The following is a 17,515-nucleotide window of genomic DNA, read 5'->3' on the forward strand; positions in this document are numbered from 1 at the left end:
GTTCTGAAACTTCGAAGGTAGCTGATATACCTTAATCGTGTTATCGGCGTTCGAAGTCAGATCGAGCCAGGCAGCAAAGTCCAAGAGCAGTTCTTGCCCAAGAAAAATACCCTCTCGTGAGTTGTGGCCCATTTGCCAAGCGTTGCTAGTGTCAAAGTTTGGAAAGCGAGAACTGGTTTTTGACTTATAAAATTTGTCTTGTATCGACCGCCATGTTTTCCCACGCACGAGGTGTAAAGACCCTTCCCGGCATGCATTGCGATCACGTTCTGCTCGCATTTCTCGAACTGGTAACTAGACTGTTTCGGCTTTTTTCATTTAAAGATAATAATGGCCAACAAGTAGCGATCGATTGTAACATAGATCTGTGATCCAGGTTGCTTTGATTTTATTTCATATCGGCATGATTTGTAGTGTTTTGAACTTCTGGCATCAGCGGACATGCAGATGTATGGAGACCCGTACGTTGCGCAGAAGGGTTAATTTGTTAAACTGTTAGGCGGTGCGTGACATAAAGCTACGATCGCGTTTGTCAAAAAATATGTATTATCTCGTGATTTTTAGCCATTTAAGACGTTGCTGTATTTGGAAAAGTGCTTATTTGATGTTTATTTGTTCAGTGCAGATAGTCATTGTCCCCAGATAACCAAAGAAAGTTCCAGATGTTAACACTATTTTCCGGCCGCCATATTTTACCTATTTAAACCTGAAATCAACATTTTTGAGCTTATACGTTGCGTGAAATTAACATTTTGCTGTCTTCTAAGTGAAATCAACATCCTTGCCGTCACGCGTTAACGTGAAATCAGCATTTTGACCTATTTAGAGCTGAAATCGACATTTTTGAGCTTATACGCTGCGTTAAATCAACATTTTGCTCTTTTCTAAGTGAAATCAACATCCTTGCCGTCAAGCGCTACCGTGAAATCAGCATTTTGACCTATTTAGAGCTGAAATCAACATTTTTGAGCTTATACGCTGCGTGAAATTAACATTTTGCTGTTTTCTAAGTGAAATCAACATCCTTGCCGTCACGCGTTAACGTGAAATCAGCATTTTTACCTATTTAGACCTGAAATCAACATTTTTGAGCTTATACGTTGCGTGAAATCAACATTTTGCTGTTTTCTAAGTGAAATCAACATCCTTGCCGTCACGCGTTAACGTGAAATCAGCATTTTTACCTATTTAGACCTGAAATCAACATTTTTGAGCTTATACGCTGCGTGAAATTACCATTTTGCTGTTTTCTAAGTGAAATCAACATCCTTGCCGTCACGCGTTAACGTGAAATCAGCATTTTTACCTATTTAGACCTGAAATCGACATTTTTGAGCTTTTACGTTGCGTGAAATTGACATTTTGCTGCTCTCTAAGAGAAATCAACATCCTTGCCGTCGCGCGTTAACATGAGTCAACGTTTTAACCACTTTTGACCTGAAATCAATAAATTTGAGCTTATATAAGTTGCGTGAAATTGACATTTTGCTGGTTTCTAAGTAAAATCAAAGTCCTTGCGGTCGCGGCGGGCCGATCCTTTGTTATAATAAACCGAGGCGAGACTTCGACTTATAACAAAGGCTTGGCTTGGCTATTATAACAAAGGGTCGGTTCTGTTTATCATAACAAAGGTCCGGCTTTGTTTATTTGAAGACCTCAGCGGGAAAAGGGCGCTAGGTATTTTAATCAAAAGTGAACTTTGTTGAAAACGCTCCAAATTTCCCATACAGTTTTGTGTAGGTATGTTTAACAATGTCCCGTAGTTTTTCCGCTAAGCCTCGCTTCGTTTTCGAGATATTGCGTATGCAGAAAAACCACTCGGTTTTCCTAGTGGTGTCTTTATAAACGAAGCAAAAACCAGCGACAAAAATACAGGACCACGTTTTTCTATTACATTGAAGACCGCATGCAAAAATTCAAGCCCTTTCGCGAAAATTTTTTTTTTCACCCAAATCGTCACTTAGCATGGTTTTGCACTCACCCCTTCAATTGTTCCGGATTCGTGATGAATTCTGAACGTTTTAGTGCCGGATTGATTTTGCCGTTTACACAAAAGTGGACGAATCCGAAATAAAAACTCCCCGGTTTGGTCGTTTCTCCAGAGATTTTGAATCCGGAATTTAAAGTGGGAACTTTGAATCCGAAAACTTTTGAATCTGGACAGTTTTGTCGTGTAAACGATTTTCTCTCAAATTCGGATATTTTTCCGCCTGTGATCTTTGAGTTTGCGGTGGAACGAAAATGGCGGATTACATGATCCAGTCATAGTCAAGTCGTAGACACATTGATGGCCATTTGATGGCGGTCGCTGGGTGATTACCTCGTGCTGTTTCAGGTGTAGGTAATCACTCTTATAATGGGTAATGCCATACTCCTCAGAAACCCAATTTATACTTTACTGCGCAGATGACGACGATGGCACGATCGAAAACCTGGACAGTTCTAGATATTAAGAAAAGACCAGAATAAATACCTGGAGGGACCTGACATGATGGACAACAGTACCGTGGTCAGCGAGTTGAAAGAAAACTTCAGACTGTCTCAACCTACCCCTAGCCTTATTTTCGGAGGCATTTTGTTTCTCGTTGTCGAGGCAACAAACTGCTCGTTAACCATTCCATCGTGAATGTTCCCGGAGTTATCGTCGTGTGTAAACGGTTAAGAATCCGAATATCCTTTCACTGTAAACCCCTGCTAATCCGAATACTCTAAAATTGATGAACTTTTACGAATCCAAAAAAACTCCTTTAGTGTAAACCTAGTCCTAGATCGACCACTGCAATGTTTATTTGTCTACCAGTGTTATGATCTGCAAATTTCAGTTAATTGATCAAACAACCAAAGTAGAAAAGATGGATTTTTTCCCAGTATGATCGAAACTTAAACGCAGTTTCTTCCTGGGCTAATTCAATTCAAGAAATTCCGGGTTTTCTAGCTGAGTTTGAGCATATTGTGTAGGTACGAATTTTCTACACAGCTAGAAGAGCGGAGATGCCATCACGCAGTTAGTAGTTTATAGAAATTATGGTATTTCCACTTGACTTTATTTGTCAGTCAATGATTCAATTGCCATAAACCATAGAGGATTGGTTAAGTGTATCTCTAAAACTGCCACTATATTGTAAGTTATCAGTGATTCAATAAAATAAATAAGTGTTAAAATCATTTCCCGGAGTACTGTAGAAACGTTCTTTATCAGGGATGTCGTGGGTGTTGCAATGCAAATGAAAAAACATGCATACTTATACTAACTTAAACAAAAAAAGAAAACAAACAAACAAAAAACATTTTCCATTATTTTATCTACACTACGTTTCAAATATTGCTTTCATCGGATTGCTGGAAACGAATATTTTACTCAAGAGTGGCTATCCGCGTCACGTAATTGTTTACATTCCAGCGCCGGATTTTGGGCAAAATCTATGAGAAACACAGGCCAAGGCGGGCGACTTGAAATCATTTGCCCAGAGATGTTTTTTGATAGCCTAACAGGTGGGTGTATATTTAACCCGTAGAAAGTGTTTTTATGGTATTTAAAGTTATAGCCCATAGAAAAATATGGCGATGTTTTCATGCAATAATTCTCTTGCGACACACTGTAAAATTTTGCGTTTCAGTTTGATCTCTTTTCGGGCTCAAAACTAACTTTGATTTATTTTATTTTTCGCTCAGTCATACCACGAAGACCTGAACTGAATATAAAATCCATTGAAAGATTCTCAAGTAGCTGTTCTGCGGAGCACGAAGCAATCAAATATTTGGAAAATTCAGCAAAACCGGAAGTAGATTTTGAGCCCAATCGGGTCGAAATCGTTTTTGGCGTATTTCTACCAAAGAAAGCTGTATTAGCAGAAACTAACTATGGTCTGTTTCTATTCTTACTAGGACCTATCTATGGACAAAATACAAGCGAAATCAATTTTTCGACTTGTGCCATTGATAGGCGATTTAGGTCCATTTTTATAGGCATTTACTCTTAAACATCAAAAAGTCGCAAATAAAAGGCTACAAAGCAGCAACGTCAAAATGCAACATCTTTTTAATATAGAAATGCCATCTAATTTATATTAAAATTGTGATGACTGCCTAAACTTATACGACTAAACAAGACGGAAAACATGGAAATTCTTATCACGACTAATGTCCTACACCATCGTGACATTTTAATTACTTTCATTTTAAACAGAACGATGGAAATAAAATGTTGACCTCTATCTGTAGTAGAGAAATATGAAAAAAGCCCCATAAGAGGATTCAAGATCTTAGATGTATTCACTAATTCATAATAATAATCTGCACATGGTAGGCTCATAAAGAGGAAGTTCAATAATTCAATTTCGTTTTAGTACTAAAATTATAACCATGCTTAGAAACAACATGCATTACAAATTCAATGAATGTATGAAGGTTAATACAGAACACTATCCTGTAAAATTTTTGATAATTTCAATTCATTTGAGCTTAAATTAAAAACAGTCTGATGTTATGTAGGATTCGGAAATTTGTTTCCATACACAACTTTCAAAATACAAATCAATGATGTTTAGCAATGGAGTTAACCTTTAACTAAGGAAAAACTAAGATATGTAACAAAGGCCTTGTTTACAGAATGTCTGCAACAATGTTCAGTTCAACCCCAAACTTCTGAGCATCTCATGCACAGCCAGCGATCTGGAACACTGTTTTCTTCCAATTCTGTACAGTTTGTTTCCAGTCATTCTCGGTCATCCAAGATGGGGATATCCAAGATGGCATTGGTAGTCCCAGTCTACTAACGGTTGAAGTCAAAAGTTCTGACCCCCGGGACTCGGTGAACGATCAAAAGTCCCAACCACAGGGAGACGTGTTACATCAAAACCCCCACCTGGAGCATGGGCCTGTCAACTTTTATGGACATGTATAACTCAATTTAAACATGATGAAAGTGGCAAGGCAAGAAGTTGGGGGCTGGAAGGGAGGAGGGTTGACTATAACTGAGGAAAGCAATGGCCTATATGTAAATCACTAATAAATTACAACAACTTTGAAGTTCAAATTCCTAATGTCTCACTAAAATGATGCGAAAAGTGGAAAGCAAGGCATGGAAGAAGCAATTGCGCAGTGGTTCACTAATACCACTGTTTTGTTAACATTCCGAGTCGCTTCAAAGAAAAACAGACAAAATGGTAATGATAAGGCATCAGGCCTGGGAAAGAATTAATCTGCAAAGGTTGATACAGAAGTCTTTCCAACAGGCTTGCAGCAGTATGCAAAACATACAGGTGTACCATGATGTTGCACCAACTGGCATGTTCAAGAATCATTCTCACACTCAAATCAAGTAATAACAAAAAGCATAAATAAGTCCACTCCTTTGATATGTTTGCAAAAATGTGAGATATTTTTAATAATAGCTCGTTTAAGACATGCTTGTAACCAGGATTTTGTAAGTGGGCATCCACAAATTGCAATATGTGCTAACAACCCCATTCCCTAGCAGGCTCTGGGGACATTCCCCTCCTTGAAAAGTTTCAAAAAATGAAGCGTCTTAGCTGTTTTTTTTCTGTGTTTTCACTGTGTATTTTCAGGTACACTGTATCAACTAGAATGTTTAAAATACAGTTTCTTTGCCCCAATGCTAAAAGTTTTTGTGTTTGTATCTCAAAGTTGTTTTTTGTCTGTTACTATTTTGCAAATGCTAAAAGTGATTGAAAAAGAGCTACCCCCATCAACTCCATGTTATACTGAACTTGTAAATAGGATCAATTGGTCCTTTGCTTGTCAAATAGTTGAAGTTGCCATCATGGTATGAAGGGTACATAGAAGAGAATAGACTGCTACTTTGGGTTTGGTGTAGTACTGTTGAAAACTGAGAATGAGTAAAGGAGAGAAAGTTGCATTGGGAGGGGTAGGAAGGTAGCATGACCAGAGTATCAGCACTAAGCAATCTCTCATTTTTCTTCAAAGATAGAGGAGCAAGAGCTACTCGCCACTCACAGATCATGCTTGGCTCGTGTCACTATCTTTGAGGAAAAATAATAGTGCTCACATGACAGTTTAGAAGAGAATAAGCAAAGAAAATAAAAAAAAATTATTTAAAAAACTGGATGCCCATCTGACTAAAAGCTTGGTTTAAAGGAACTGAGAATTTTTGTCAAAACTGTCTTCTTCCATTTATTTTTGTCAACTGGGTATGCACTTTTCAGTTTCGATTAACTTTTCCTGCACCTAGAAATAAACTTGCTTGTTTTACTTTAAGCTTTGATTGTTAAAAATAATTCACAAGTTATCTAGTATTTTATTTACATGTTACATGTGTATTGTACATTGATTTCCATGTGAGTTACTGATAGTGATGAAAGTGTACAGAATTGACAGGTTTAAATTAATTTATGATTTGCCCTAACAAATGGATTGATCTGCTTGTTTGAGGCTCATTTCTCCTAAATTAAAAATGCTTTTCGGCCTGGAGAGGTCCTTAAATGGTACAGAACTTTATGAAAATTGTTTCAAATTTACATTTTTGATCTTGAAAAATCCAATTTACCTCGAGAGTAGCTAGCATACCCAGGATCACTAGAGGATGATTTTTGCCGGGTCGGAGGTGCTTATGGAGAACACTGGGAGAGAGTCACTCGGCGTTCACTTTTCCTTTCGTGGCGTTCAATCACCAGTTATGCTGGCTGAAAACTTGAAATCAAAATGATAATATCACGAAGAAGCAAACTACTCTTGGCTCACTCATGGTTGGTGGTGAATACCTCATGTACTTGATTACATGATATCATTATGTTTATCAATTACATTGCCATCCTCTTTATGGTAACCAAAATGAACAATTAATGGTTGGTTATGGTTTTTAGTACTTAAAGTAAATTTTTGAGGACATGCAAGATGATTGATATATAAACAACCTCGCGAAGATTTAGGTCTGTGCAGTTATTCATTCACACTTTATTCTGAAAAGTGTTTCACCCAAATTTGTAGAGCTTTGTATGGAGATGCCATGTGCCCTTCCAAGGGGCACCAACATGGCAGCTGTAAAGTAGCAGAAACATCTGTTGTTGAGTTTTGCCATAGAAATGAAAAGTTATTACTCTAGAGCTCCGAGACATTGAAATTAATTCTTATAGAGCAAGAACTGTTTAGTTAGCACAAACTTGAGCAATAACTCATCTTTCGACCTTACTTGAGAGTTATCCGGCCTCCATTTTAATGTCACACAACCCATAAACTTGGAAATTCAAATGTTCTCTATTACATAATGAGGAAACCTGTCAGGTTTAAATGTTGCAAAACATCATGTTTTTAGAGGGTCTTACATGTACATCTGATGAAACTAAAACTTCAGAAGGAATGGTAATTTTTTATTTTGGAAAATGATGACGTCACATGAAAACCAGCAATAGGTCAGTCTTCCTTTTTTGTTGTTGGGCAATTCTGAAAATGGAAAACTGGAGATCTGAAATCGAGCCCCAGCAATGTTTAGACTGGGCTCTCAACATTATGGCTTGGGGCATAACTTCAGATAAATTGAGGGCTTTGGCACTGGAAACTGTCCTAGTAAACAGCCTGGTCAGTTGCCATTTTTTTCTTTTTCTTCTGGTACTGAGTGAAGTGCTGCCCTCATCATTAAACAATGGCTTGTACTGCACTTACCAACCCTTGATGGACTAGCATGTATCCAAAGAGAGTACATGTTGTTAATATTCACCTGCCATAAAATTTTGAACTTAACATGCATGGCACTTGTGGGGGGTAGAGATCACTGATTTAATCCATTGGTCATTGGGTCCACTTGCAGGTCTGTATTTTCATTAACACACGAGTGCATTTTTTGTAAAAGTTCATTTTTATAGAAATTAGTATTTTAACTATCATTGTTCGATATCAAAAATTGTAGGATTCAAAGAGATCATGTTTACTTCTGCCCAGTACTGCAGTCCAAAATAGCACATTTTGTTTGGTCAAAATGTCCTAGGCCGTTGTGCCTGTTAATTAAGAACTTATATAATACCAAACAGAAACATTGGCACTAAAACAAATCACCTGGCAAGGAAATCCTGTCAACTGCGAAAATAATTAGGCTTGGAATTCTTGTTTATCATTGTTATACAGAGCTTGATGTTGCAACCGCTGGGGTTGCCAATGCGACCAGACTTTTTCACTGCCAACTAACTTTTCACGCTTTTCACTGAAATACATGTACTTACAAGGGCTGGCGAGTGAATCTGAAATTTTAGGGGCTAGCTTGCTCCAAGGTTTTTTCCTGAAAGTCAAGCTCTGTTGTATAGCAAAACAATTCTGGGAAGTAGACCCTAAAAGGGCCACCTGGTCAGCCACACCTTTGTGTTTGTTAACATGTGAGAGTTTGGCTATTATATTTCATATGGAATACGTCAAAATGAAGGAAATCACTGTGAAATTACTAAAGTTAATTAAACATACTTTCAAGAATACAACTTACAGTAAAGCAATAAGCAGTGTTTCGGCCAGAGCGTGGCATTGCGGGAATCCCACGTTACAATCAGAGATGGCCCCTAGAAAAACAAAAAATGGGCCAATTTGGCCCTTTCCTTTTACAAGACTGCAGGCTTAACACAGGCATAATATTTTAAAAGCTGTCCTAGGGCTCAAAATTGTGATTGATACAGTCACCAATGCTACAAGCAGTTCATCCTTGGCGACCAAAAATTCTGGTTTAGTCGCCATATTACAGCATAATGGTGACTACATTTCTCTGTGTTGACGATCAATAACGGTTATTTTGTCACACATTATATCCTTCTAGAAAAATCATGTTGAGAGATCTTTGCTTTTAAAACATTCAACATAAGAAAAGAAGTCAATCCATCCTTTTGCTTTGCTGTATTGATTCTCTCATATCGGAAAACTTCCAAATGGCTGACCATGTTTGAAATCGCTCTATAATGCATTGCAAACCCTTGATCATTGACTACGTCATACATACATACAAATACATACATCCTTTATTGTCTTTCCCCATGGGGGCTTTTTGAAGACTATATGGTACAATACTACAATTAAATACTAATATACTAAAATTAATAATATTACATTCTAATTTAGATAATTACGAATTTAAAAACTGTACAATTAATTTACGTTTCAATGCTTTTTTAAAAATTGAAATAGTTCTACTGAGTTTTAAAGTAAGGTCCAATGAGTTCCAGATGTTAGTTGTCATGTAGACCCAAGGATTGTTCTCTTGTAATGCACAGATCCTTCATACTAGTATCTGATTCAAAAGAAACTTTATTGAGTAGAAACCCTTCAAAAAGCACTTACTATTAAATTTTATCATAGATCCTAATAAACTGCTTTATTTTCCTAGGTACCCTGATGCATTTTTCCTTCTGTAGCTTTCAGTTTATTGGCCCCTTTCCTAAAAAATTGGCCCCTAAAAAAGATCATCAGGGGCCACTTTGGCCCTCAAGTAAAATTTTCTGGCTGAAACACTGAATAAGATGCTTGCATTATGCAATATCAATAATTTTGATGGCATCGAAAATGGCAGAGGCTGACAAGGGTCCTTTAAACTGGAATGAAAATGAAAAGGAAACAAGTTAAAAGTACACTGTCACACTGCCCAGTGTGACAATTAATTTTAAACCTATTTTTGTTTTGTTTTGTTCATCAGTGAAACAGTATTAGCTCACATTGCTAAGTTTAGGTGAAGCTGATAGAGTAAAAATGTTTCATGATGTTTTGTGTGGATCAAATACGGTGGAACCCCGTTAATACGACCACCTTTGGGCCATGAAAAATTGGTCGCATTAACAGGGTGGTCATATTAAAGGGGTTCTTTAAATAAGAAAATGACTGACTGAGCTTTTTTTTGGGCCAAAATAAAGTGGCCGTAATAATGAGGTGGTCGTAAGGTGGGGTTCCACTGTATTCCAAACTTGTAAAAGCTTTGTAGCAGCTGGGTTTGAAACATAAAACTGCCATTTTCTGTTTCTTTGGTAAATTAACCCATTGACTCCTGTGCCAGCTGTAACTGGCCATGACGAGCCTTGGCCTTTCTTCCACTTCTGACGTCATCACCCTTGACCAAAATTAGCATCATCTATGCTCAACTTCTGCAGGAGGGAAAGATCTTTCCAGTGATACCCAGATCAGAGTGATTGGCTCAATGGAGCCTGAGATATGCACAAAAATGCTCAAAAAGTTGAGTGAAAAACTCAGAACAAAATTTCCTGCCCCTACACGTGGCTACTCCATGGCAAAAATTGCCTGTGTCAAAGATGCTTTCTCAGAATGTTTTAAACTGGAAGCAAGCCCAGTAGAAGGTCAATCACTGCAGCAAAAAGAAACAAAAAGGAGAAAAAGGAAAGGCAAAAAAAAAAATCAAAAAGCCTTTTGATTTCTGTGCATGCCTGAGTGAAAATGTCGTAAAACGCGATGCTAGTGGAAAGAAAGGCATGCTGTCATGTTGCAAATTCATTTTTGAGTAGATTGGAGCTAATTTGGCCCATTTCCAGCCTGAAAATCTCCAAAATGTCCAAAAAATGCATTTTTGGCAAAAAGCTGCAGGAGTCAATGGGTTAAGTCAAAACTTGTTTGCGTGAACCCATGTAATACATGTACACTTAGCCATCAATGCTTTTAAACAAAATTAAGGGGCAGAAAATGTCTGATTGTGTTTTGTTTTACTTGGCTTTTCAACAGGTGTGAGTTGTGACTCATGTAGTAAAGGAAATTTCCGTGGTAAACGCTTCAAATGTTTAATTTGTTATGATTATGACCTGTGTGCGACGTGTTATGAGAATGGAGCCACGACAACAAGACACACAGCAGATCATCCTATGCAATGTATTCTCACCAGAACAGACTTTGGTAAGGCTAATACAGGTTATGCTGATTTCAGATTTGTTCTTGTTATGGAAAGAATTTCATTTTGTTAGATTTCTTTTTCTAAATAAATTACATTTCCAGTAGTTATTTTGGGGTTGTAGGTTTGCCCCAAATATATTGGAATTGTTTCATGTGATATTCCCCACAATTTTTCAGAGGGTCTGTGCTTTTGGGACTTATCAATATACGTGTAACTGTCAGTGGAACTTTACTGCCACTTTCAGAGGGTCTCTCCTTGTAGGGGAATAGGGGTAGATTTGCACTGGCTTTGGTGCAAGTGAGTTACAAGTCCTTGGGAGAGGATTTTGTCACTGCTTTCATCACATTTTGGTAGTTTGCAGTGGTAGCCCATTAAGGTTATTTGAGGCAGCCGTGTACTCTTTTTATTTTAACTTATTTGTGTTCATCTAACTCTAATTTCTATGTTGAGTACAAATAAAGTTGTTGTTGTTGTTGTTGTTGTAAGTTTGTCACATGCTCTTGTTTGGGAAAAATTGGTGGCAGAGCACATGTACATCATATTTTTACCCACACGCATATACCAGAATTACTGGTTTATAAAGTAAGGAAAGCTTCAGTTCTGGTGTGGTGGTTTGGTTGTGTTTTTTGTTTCTTTGTTGTTGCTTTTATTTTTGTGTTTTTTTATTATTTTAGTTTTTGGTTTGGTTTCTGGTTCTTTTTTTTGGTGTGATGGTACAATTAGACCTTTGGTGTAGAGATACATGGTCCTCCCTTAGCCTTGGAACCTGCTTCTCTTCTAGTCATTCTTATTTTCAGATAGTGGAAATATTTTTTGTACATGTATCATCTAATTTATCATTGATTTAAGGGGGTTTTTCCATCCTTTTCACTTGTGCTCTGTAGAAAAACAGAAATGAACTGTCTGCTAACCAGGGTTCCATCCATGGACTAGGCCATGTGCAGTCAACAGCTCTCCTGAAGAAAAATTGGAGAGGGGTTCTGTGCATTGCCATTGATAACCATCTTCCTTGCATAAATTTTCACTCACGAAATATAGCAGATTTCTATTGTGGTCTCTATGGCAAACTGCCAAGATATTTGTCAGAACAATGAGCAAAACATAAACAACCGAGTTCAACAATTTACAAGCATTGTATTATCTTGAACCACAAACAATCGATGAGCCAATCTGGTGGTTTACCACACATCAAGGGAAAATCATGTCACCTTGAAAACAATATTATTATCAGTAAACACAGACACCCTCGCTTAGATTTTTTTTGAGGAGAGTGGGTGGGTGTACAAAGGCTATCCATGGACTTCCATGGACTTGTGGAGTGAAAGAGTAAAACTGTGGAAAACGTTAGTGATGCAAATGAGAAATAAATATTAAAAGTGATTTTCCATTTGTGGTTGACTGATTGATAGAACTTTACTATGGAGGGGAAGCATTTACAGCGGACCAGCCACAGTCCTTCACTTGCCCCTATTGTGGTAAAATGGGGTTTACAGAAACAGCTCTACAGGAACATGTAGCCTCAGAGCACAGTGACACTTCCATTGAAGTGGTAAGTATTTAATGTCAAGTCCACTGTCTTGAAAAATTCAAGTGCCAGTACTTTAACTTGTGGCAAAACATTGTGTACTAATGACAGCAGCCAAAAGGAGGAAGAATTTTGGTTCTTAAGTATGAAAGCAGTGACTAAATTGTAACACTGTAAAGTAATAAAATGCCCTTCCTCCCAGCTCACAAGAAATTGTTTTGGTTGTAAGCAGCCTCTCCCCATCCAACTTTTCAACATTATGCTTTTAAATAGAAATGGCAACAAATACGTTTGTGGATAGGTTGCAGTTCCAAACCTCAATTAAATCAGAGTGCCCCCCTTACAATAATTATGTCACCCAGGTTATCCTTTTTGTTCCTTTCCAGCTCATAGCCCAACCATTTTTATTCCACTTCCTAACTACATGTACCCCTTCCCCCCCTTTCCCCCAATCCAGGTTTCAAGTATTGTTTTTTGAAACTGACGTACAGGTTTGCAATATGGCAGCATTTTCCTTACAATATTGTTATTACTAAGTAAGAGTAACTATTTCAATTGGTTTATTGTGTTTCACCAAGGTATGTCCTGTGTGCGCAGCCTTGCCAGGTGGCGACCCTAATCATGTGACAGATGACTTTGCTGCTCATTTGACACTAGAGCACAGAGCACCCAGTAGGCCGGATATGCTAATATCCTTTACATTTCAACTGAAATGCATATATTTGTAACTTTGATTTGTATTCAAGTACAAAATTGAATTGGGTTCATGATGGTCTCCTAACTACTGGTCCTCTCCTCCCTCTCCTATCTGGGAAAAGAGTGATTTCAGTAATGAATGCCTCTAGTGAGTTCATGTTTGATCAGGGGTTTGTTGCATTAGTTGTCTGGTAGAGAAAAATATGCCTTCCTTAAAGTTAAGGTGTCCTTTCATTTGGGCTGTCGTGTAATTTAGTGCACAGTAAACAAATTTTGTGTTCTGTTTCAAAGTAGATGTTAAATAAAAAAGATAAAGTGGAACCCAGTTAATTCAGTCACCAATGGGCCACAAAAATCTGGCCGTAGTAATGGGGTGGCCATACAGAAAATGACTGACTGAGCATTTGTTCAGACCAGAATAACGTGGCTGTAATAACAAGGTGGCCGTATTAACAGGGTGGCCGTAAGGCAGGGCTCCACTGTACATGTAAATATGAAAATAAATGAAAATGAGCAGTGGCCATTTGTCCACTGTTTCTAGAGAACTTGGAGAAAAACCCAGGATCATGAGCCGGGAACCTAGATCAGGGATTCAAACCCAGCCAACATTAGATTATTGCTAGACTTTGTCACCTCTGTGCCCACCATTTCCAGCATGTAGACTGGAAGATTTTGAAAGCATCAAAGAAGAATGTGACATTGTTCTATTTATAACCCTTTCCCCACCTTACCAACCATATGTAGAAAGATTCTAGCTTTTAAGACTGTCCTTGAAACCATAATTTGTGACCATTCAAAGGAAAGCTGTTGAGCAGTACTTAAATGTAGGTAGTTCTAACTTGGGGTTTATGGAGCACCATTCAAATGGAAATAATTGACGAGAAATTACCTGATTAGGTTTGTGTTCTTTAACTGAGTTTCTACGACGAGCGAGGTGAGCCCCCTCCTGTGCGGCACGTAAGACGTTTATTTCATCCGGCGGTTAGTGGGAGGATACCGAGACCTCCACGACCACGAGCAACCAATATGCATTTTGGAGGATCTGGAGGCAGTGGTCTTTCCTCCTCTTCCTCCTCCTCTTCCACTTCTGCCCGTGAGAGTATGGATCCTATAGCAGAGCTTCTGTCCCAGCTCTCTGGCGTTCGAAGACAAGCTCAGCAGCCTCAGGCACCCATGCCTATGCAGTCACAGCTTCAGTTACTTCAACAGCAGTTACAGATAGAGAGACAGCAAGTGCAGCAGACGAGGGAGCGGCTGGAAAGACTTCCAGCACGGAGGCAGATGGCGGCAGCTGCTGCTGCTGCGGCGAGTAGCAGTGCGCCGACTACATCGACGGTTAGCGCTCAAGAAAGCAGCAGTTCCCCATCTTCTTCATTTCTTCTTGCCAGGTTTGTAAAATTGGCAAATGATTTATAGTCATAGTTACCCTAAGTTAATAATTTGTTACTTTTGAGGTCGCCATTCTGCCCATTATTTTGTATTTTGATACCAAGTGCCGATATTCCAGTCCCAAACCGTTACTGTCAACCGTCGTAGTACAAAATCTTGACGTGTCTGACGTGTATCTATTATGATTATCCTAATCTTTCCAATACGAAAATTCTTTCCATTTCCTTTAAAAAAAACAAAAGTCAACTCCGTGATTAAATTTTTTAGTGCCAAGTTTAAGCTCTGCCCTCTAGTCAAGATTAAATTGAAAAAAAGGGAATGAATCCCAGGAACTAAGACACCCCTGTCAGAATGTAAAAAACAAATTCAGGTCGTGTTTTGTTGGTTGACAGACGGTTGTTATAGTTCTTAGATTGTCTGCTGCTCTCAAAACTCAGTTGAAACAGTTATTTCATTTAAGTTTCCCAAGTGACTCCTTTTGGACCATTTTGTGTGGATGCAGTTGAGGAAGTCGCTTGGGAAGGTTTTTCTTAACAAGGGAGGCAGAAAAAAAAATCCGCTAACGCACTGTAGTTGAACCCGGTAGATCGCGGTCTAAAAGCTATTTAACCGTTTCAACCCCAGATGGTTTTCTTTGGGAATCTCAAACGAAACTCAACCGAGTAGTTGACAGTGATTCCAAGGGAACACTTTTTGCTTTGCTAAGTTCTACCGTACCTTTCAGGGCCAATGAACCATCATTGTCCGAAGCCGAGCAGGAAACCCTAGAACGCGAGCGCGCAGACCGAAGCCTGTTTGTGCAGGATCTTATTCTGTCGACACTTGGATCAGCAGCGTTTAGACGCAAAGTCCGTCCGAGCTCTTCAGTTCGGGAGACAACGGCTGGATTTGCAAGTCTAACCCTACAGGACAGCGCCGGAATTCAGGCTAGTGCTAATGAAATGCGGGCAGAGGCCCAGGACTGTAATGTAATCGAACAGGACATTACTGTTCAAGATATGGAGCTTATAACACTGGAAACGGAGGAAGATAAGGATTCCTAGCGCGGGCAGGGATTGTTGGTTGCAATCAAATTTTACCCTCCATGTAGGTACAGAAATGGATTTTCATTGACGTTAATTCGCGGTTTGCCGTCGTTTTAGACCGTTGTGGAGAACGTGCACTCGCCCCACCCCAGCAAGATGACAGACAAGAAGAAGAAGAAGAAGAAGAGGCAGAGGCTAAGTTATAAACGTCTTGGTCGCGCGTGTAAACGTAGCATCAATCTACCCTTGACGAAATGCCGCATCATAAGAGAATAGCTATGATTGCGCGCATTTTTATAGTTGGAGAAATAATTAGATAGGGTTGGAAAAAATAAATTTTAATGAATGACATCCCTTTGAAAGAAATCGTGTAAGCTTATGGTAATTTTAGTTTTGATGTTGACATCGTGTTGCAATCTTGACGCTGCCCAAAAGGAGCAAACGCCGTGAAGAGACTTATAAACCACACAAAATACACAAAATAACTTAAGAGTACACATTACTAAACGATCAGGAGGTTTGCAAAAATGGCAGACCACATCCTCGCTCCACTCCTTCTTGGCACTTCTTTCCAAAATGACCGTCCTTTTGTATTTCAATGCTTGAAAAACTCTGGGGACAAGGGTGACCGTTTTGTCGTAAGCAAAATATCCAAGTGCTTTCTGTTGGACACCCAAGGCTTGGTCTCTTCTGTCTTCCCGGCAACAGTGAGCCTACCTGCCCTTGGCGACGAATTGCTGGTTGGTTTGGGGAGTCAGGAAAGTTAGTTATTCTATCATAAGCCTGTGACAGAATTAAAGTGTTTGGTTGCAAAGATCCGGTTCTTGCTGTATGGAATTGAGGTCTGTTACCTTGACGTGGGAGATCGTCGGCTTCTCACCACATCATTACAGGGCTGTTGTTCCCTGTGCCGGATGTGGAGGTGCCTTTTGTCTAATCCGAAAGTCCGCGACCTCAAATGTAACAGAAGCAATTGCAGATTACAGATACAGCAATCTCTGCACCGAAATACCCGATTTTGATGATTTTACTCTGTTCATGTGCGAATTCGTTTCAGTAAGCATTTCACCTTTCGTTACCGTCTAATTTTGCGAGTTAATTAAGTGGGTAATGATCAATTCATGATACCATGTAAAAGCGGCGAGAGTATAGAACTGCTCTGCAATTTATATTTGCACTGCTGTAAACGTACGATAATAAGCCTGGGCTGACATATGTTAGCTGCTTTTGTGGGGGGATTAGGAAAGAATTTTAACTGTACTTATTTTCGAAAATTGGGGGTGGGGAGTCTTATTGTTTAAGTTTATGTTTGGAATGGCGTGTTGGCGTGTTGGCATGTTGAGTTTGAAAAGTTTTAGGCGCATACCGTAATCACGTGGAAATATTAAGTAAACTCCACAATAATTGAATGTGGAAGACGTATTTTTTTCTTCCCAGCTAAATCGTAAAACATCCCATGAGCTTTTGATTGAGGGTCTGGTTAGCGGAAAGATTTTTGCGTCTGAGATTTGGTGGAGTTTGAACGATTGGGGACGGAGGGGGTTCTTTTGGGGATGCATATTGTTACAGTGTACAAATAAAGCAGGAGTAAGATTGATTCCTACAAAACAAAACATCCTATAGGTGTATTTTATATTTGAAAATGTATGATTGTCACGATTTTAAAAAGTTTAATCGGCTTATACATTTTGGCCAGCGGTCAGTCAGTCACGATTAGTTACTAACAACGCTGCAGCGATAGCGATAAAGAAAGGCTGTTAAATCCGAAAATACCAAGAGCCGCTACTTTCGGAGCCTAGCCTTATGGAAGTTAACCAGGATTTATGGTTTGGTCTGGCTATAGTAACATAACGCGCTCTCCTTTGATTTTCCTATAGTCGTGGCCGGATTTTCCAGTAATGCTCAGAGGTATTATGAGCGATGTCAATCAGCCCGGCTGAATGTCAAAACTCTCTTCAAGGTTCCAATACCTTCTATGTTGAGTATATTTTGCTTCCGTCATTAGAGTTCGACTTTCGACGCGGCCAAGTTAAGTTACAACAG

At 39.0% G+C, this 17,515-nt stretch overlaps 1 protein-coding gene across 1 annotated transcript in view; it reads left to right on the forward strand.

The window, feature by feature from the left end:
- LOC110065342 (E3 ubiquitin-protein ligase KCMF1-like) overlaps positions 1-15,823 on the forward strand; it is a 19,460-nt gene extending 3,637 nt beyond the window's left edge. The window contains exons 2-6 of the mRNA XM_020772475.2: positions 10,672-10,839; positions 12,247-12,386; positions 12,941-13,051; positions 13,983-14,446; positions 15,172-15,823. Of these exons, the coding sequence (XP_020628134.2) occupies positions 10,672-10,839; positions 12,247-12,386; positions 12,941-13,051; positions 13,983-14,446; positions 15,172-15,490 (1,202 nt within the window). The 3' untranslated portion in view covers positions 15,491-15,823. The remainder of the gene's footprint in view (positions 1-10,671; positions 10,840-12,246; positions 12,387-12,940; positions 13,052-13,982; positions 14,447-15,171) is intronic.
- The last annotated feature ends 1,692 nt before the right edge of the window (positions 15,824-17,515 follow it).

The sequence above is a fragment of the Orbicella faveolata genome, unplaced genomic scaffold (assembly GCF_042242905.1).
Source record: "Orbicella faveolata isolate gen_17 unplaced genomic scaffold, um_ofav_v1 contig_1, whole genome shotgun sequence".
NCBI lineage: Eukaryota > Metazoa > Cnidaria > Anthozoa > Scleractinia > Merulinidae > Orbicella > Orbicella faveolata.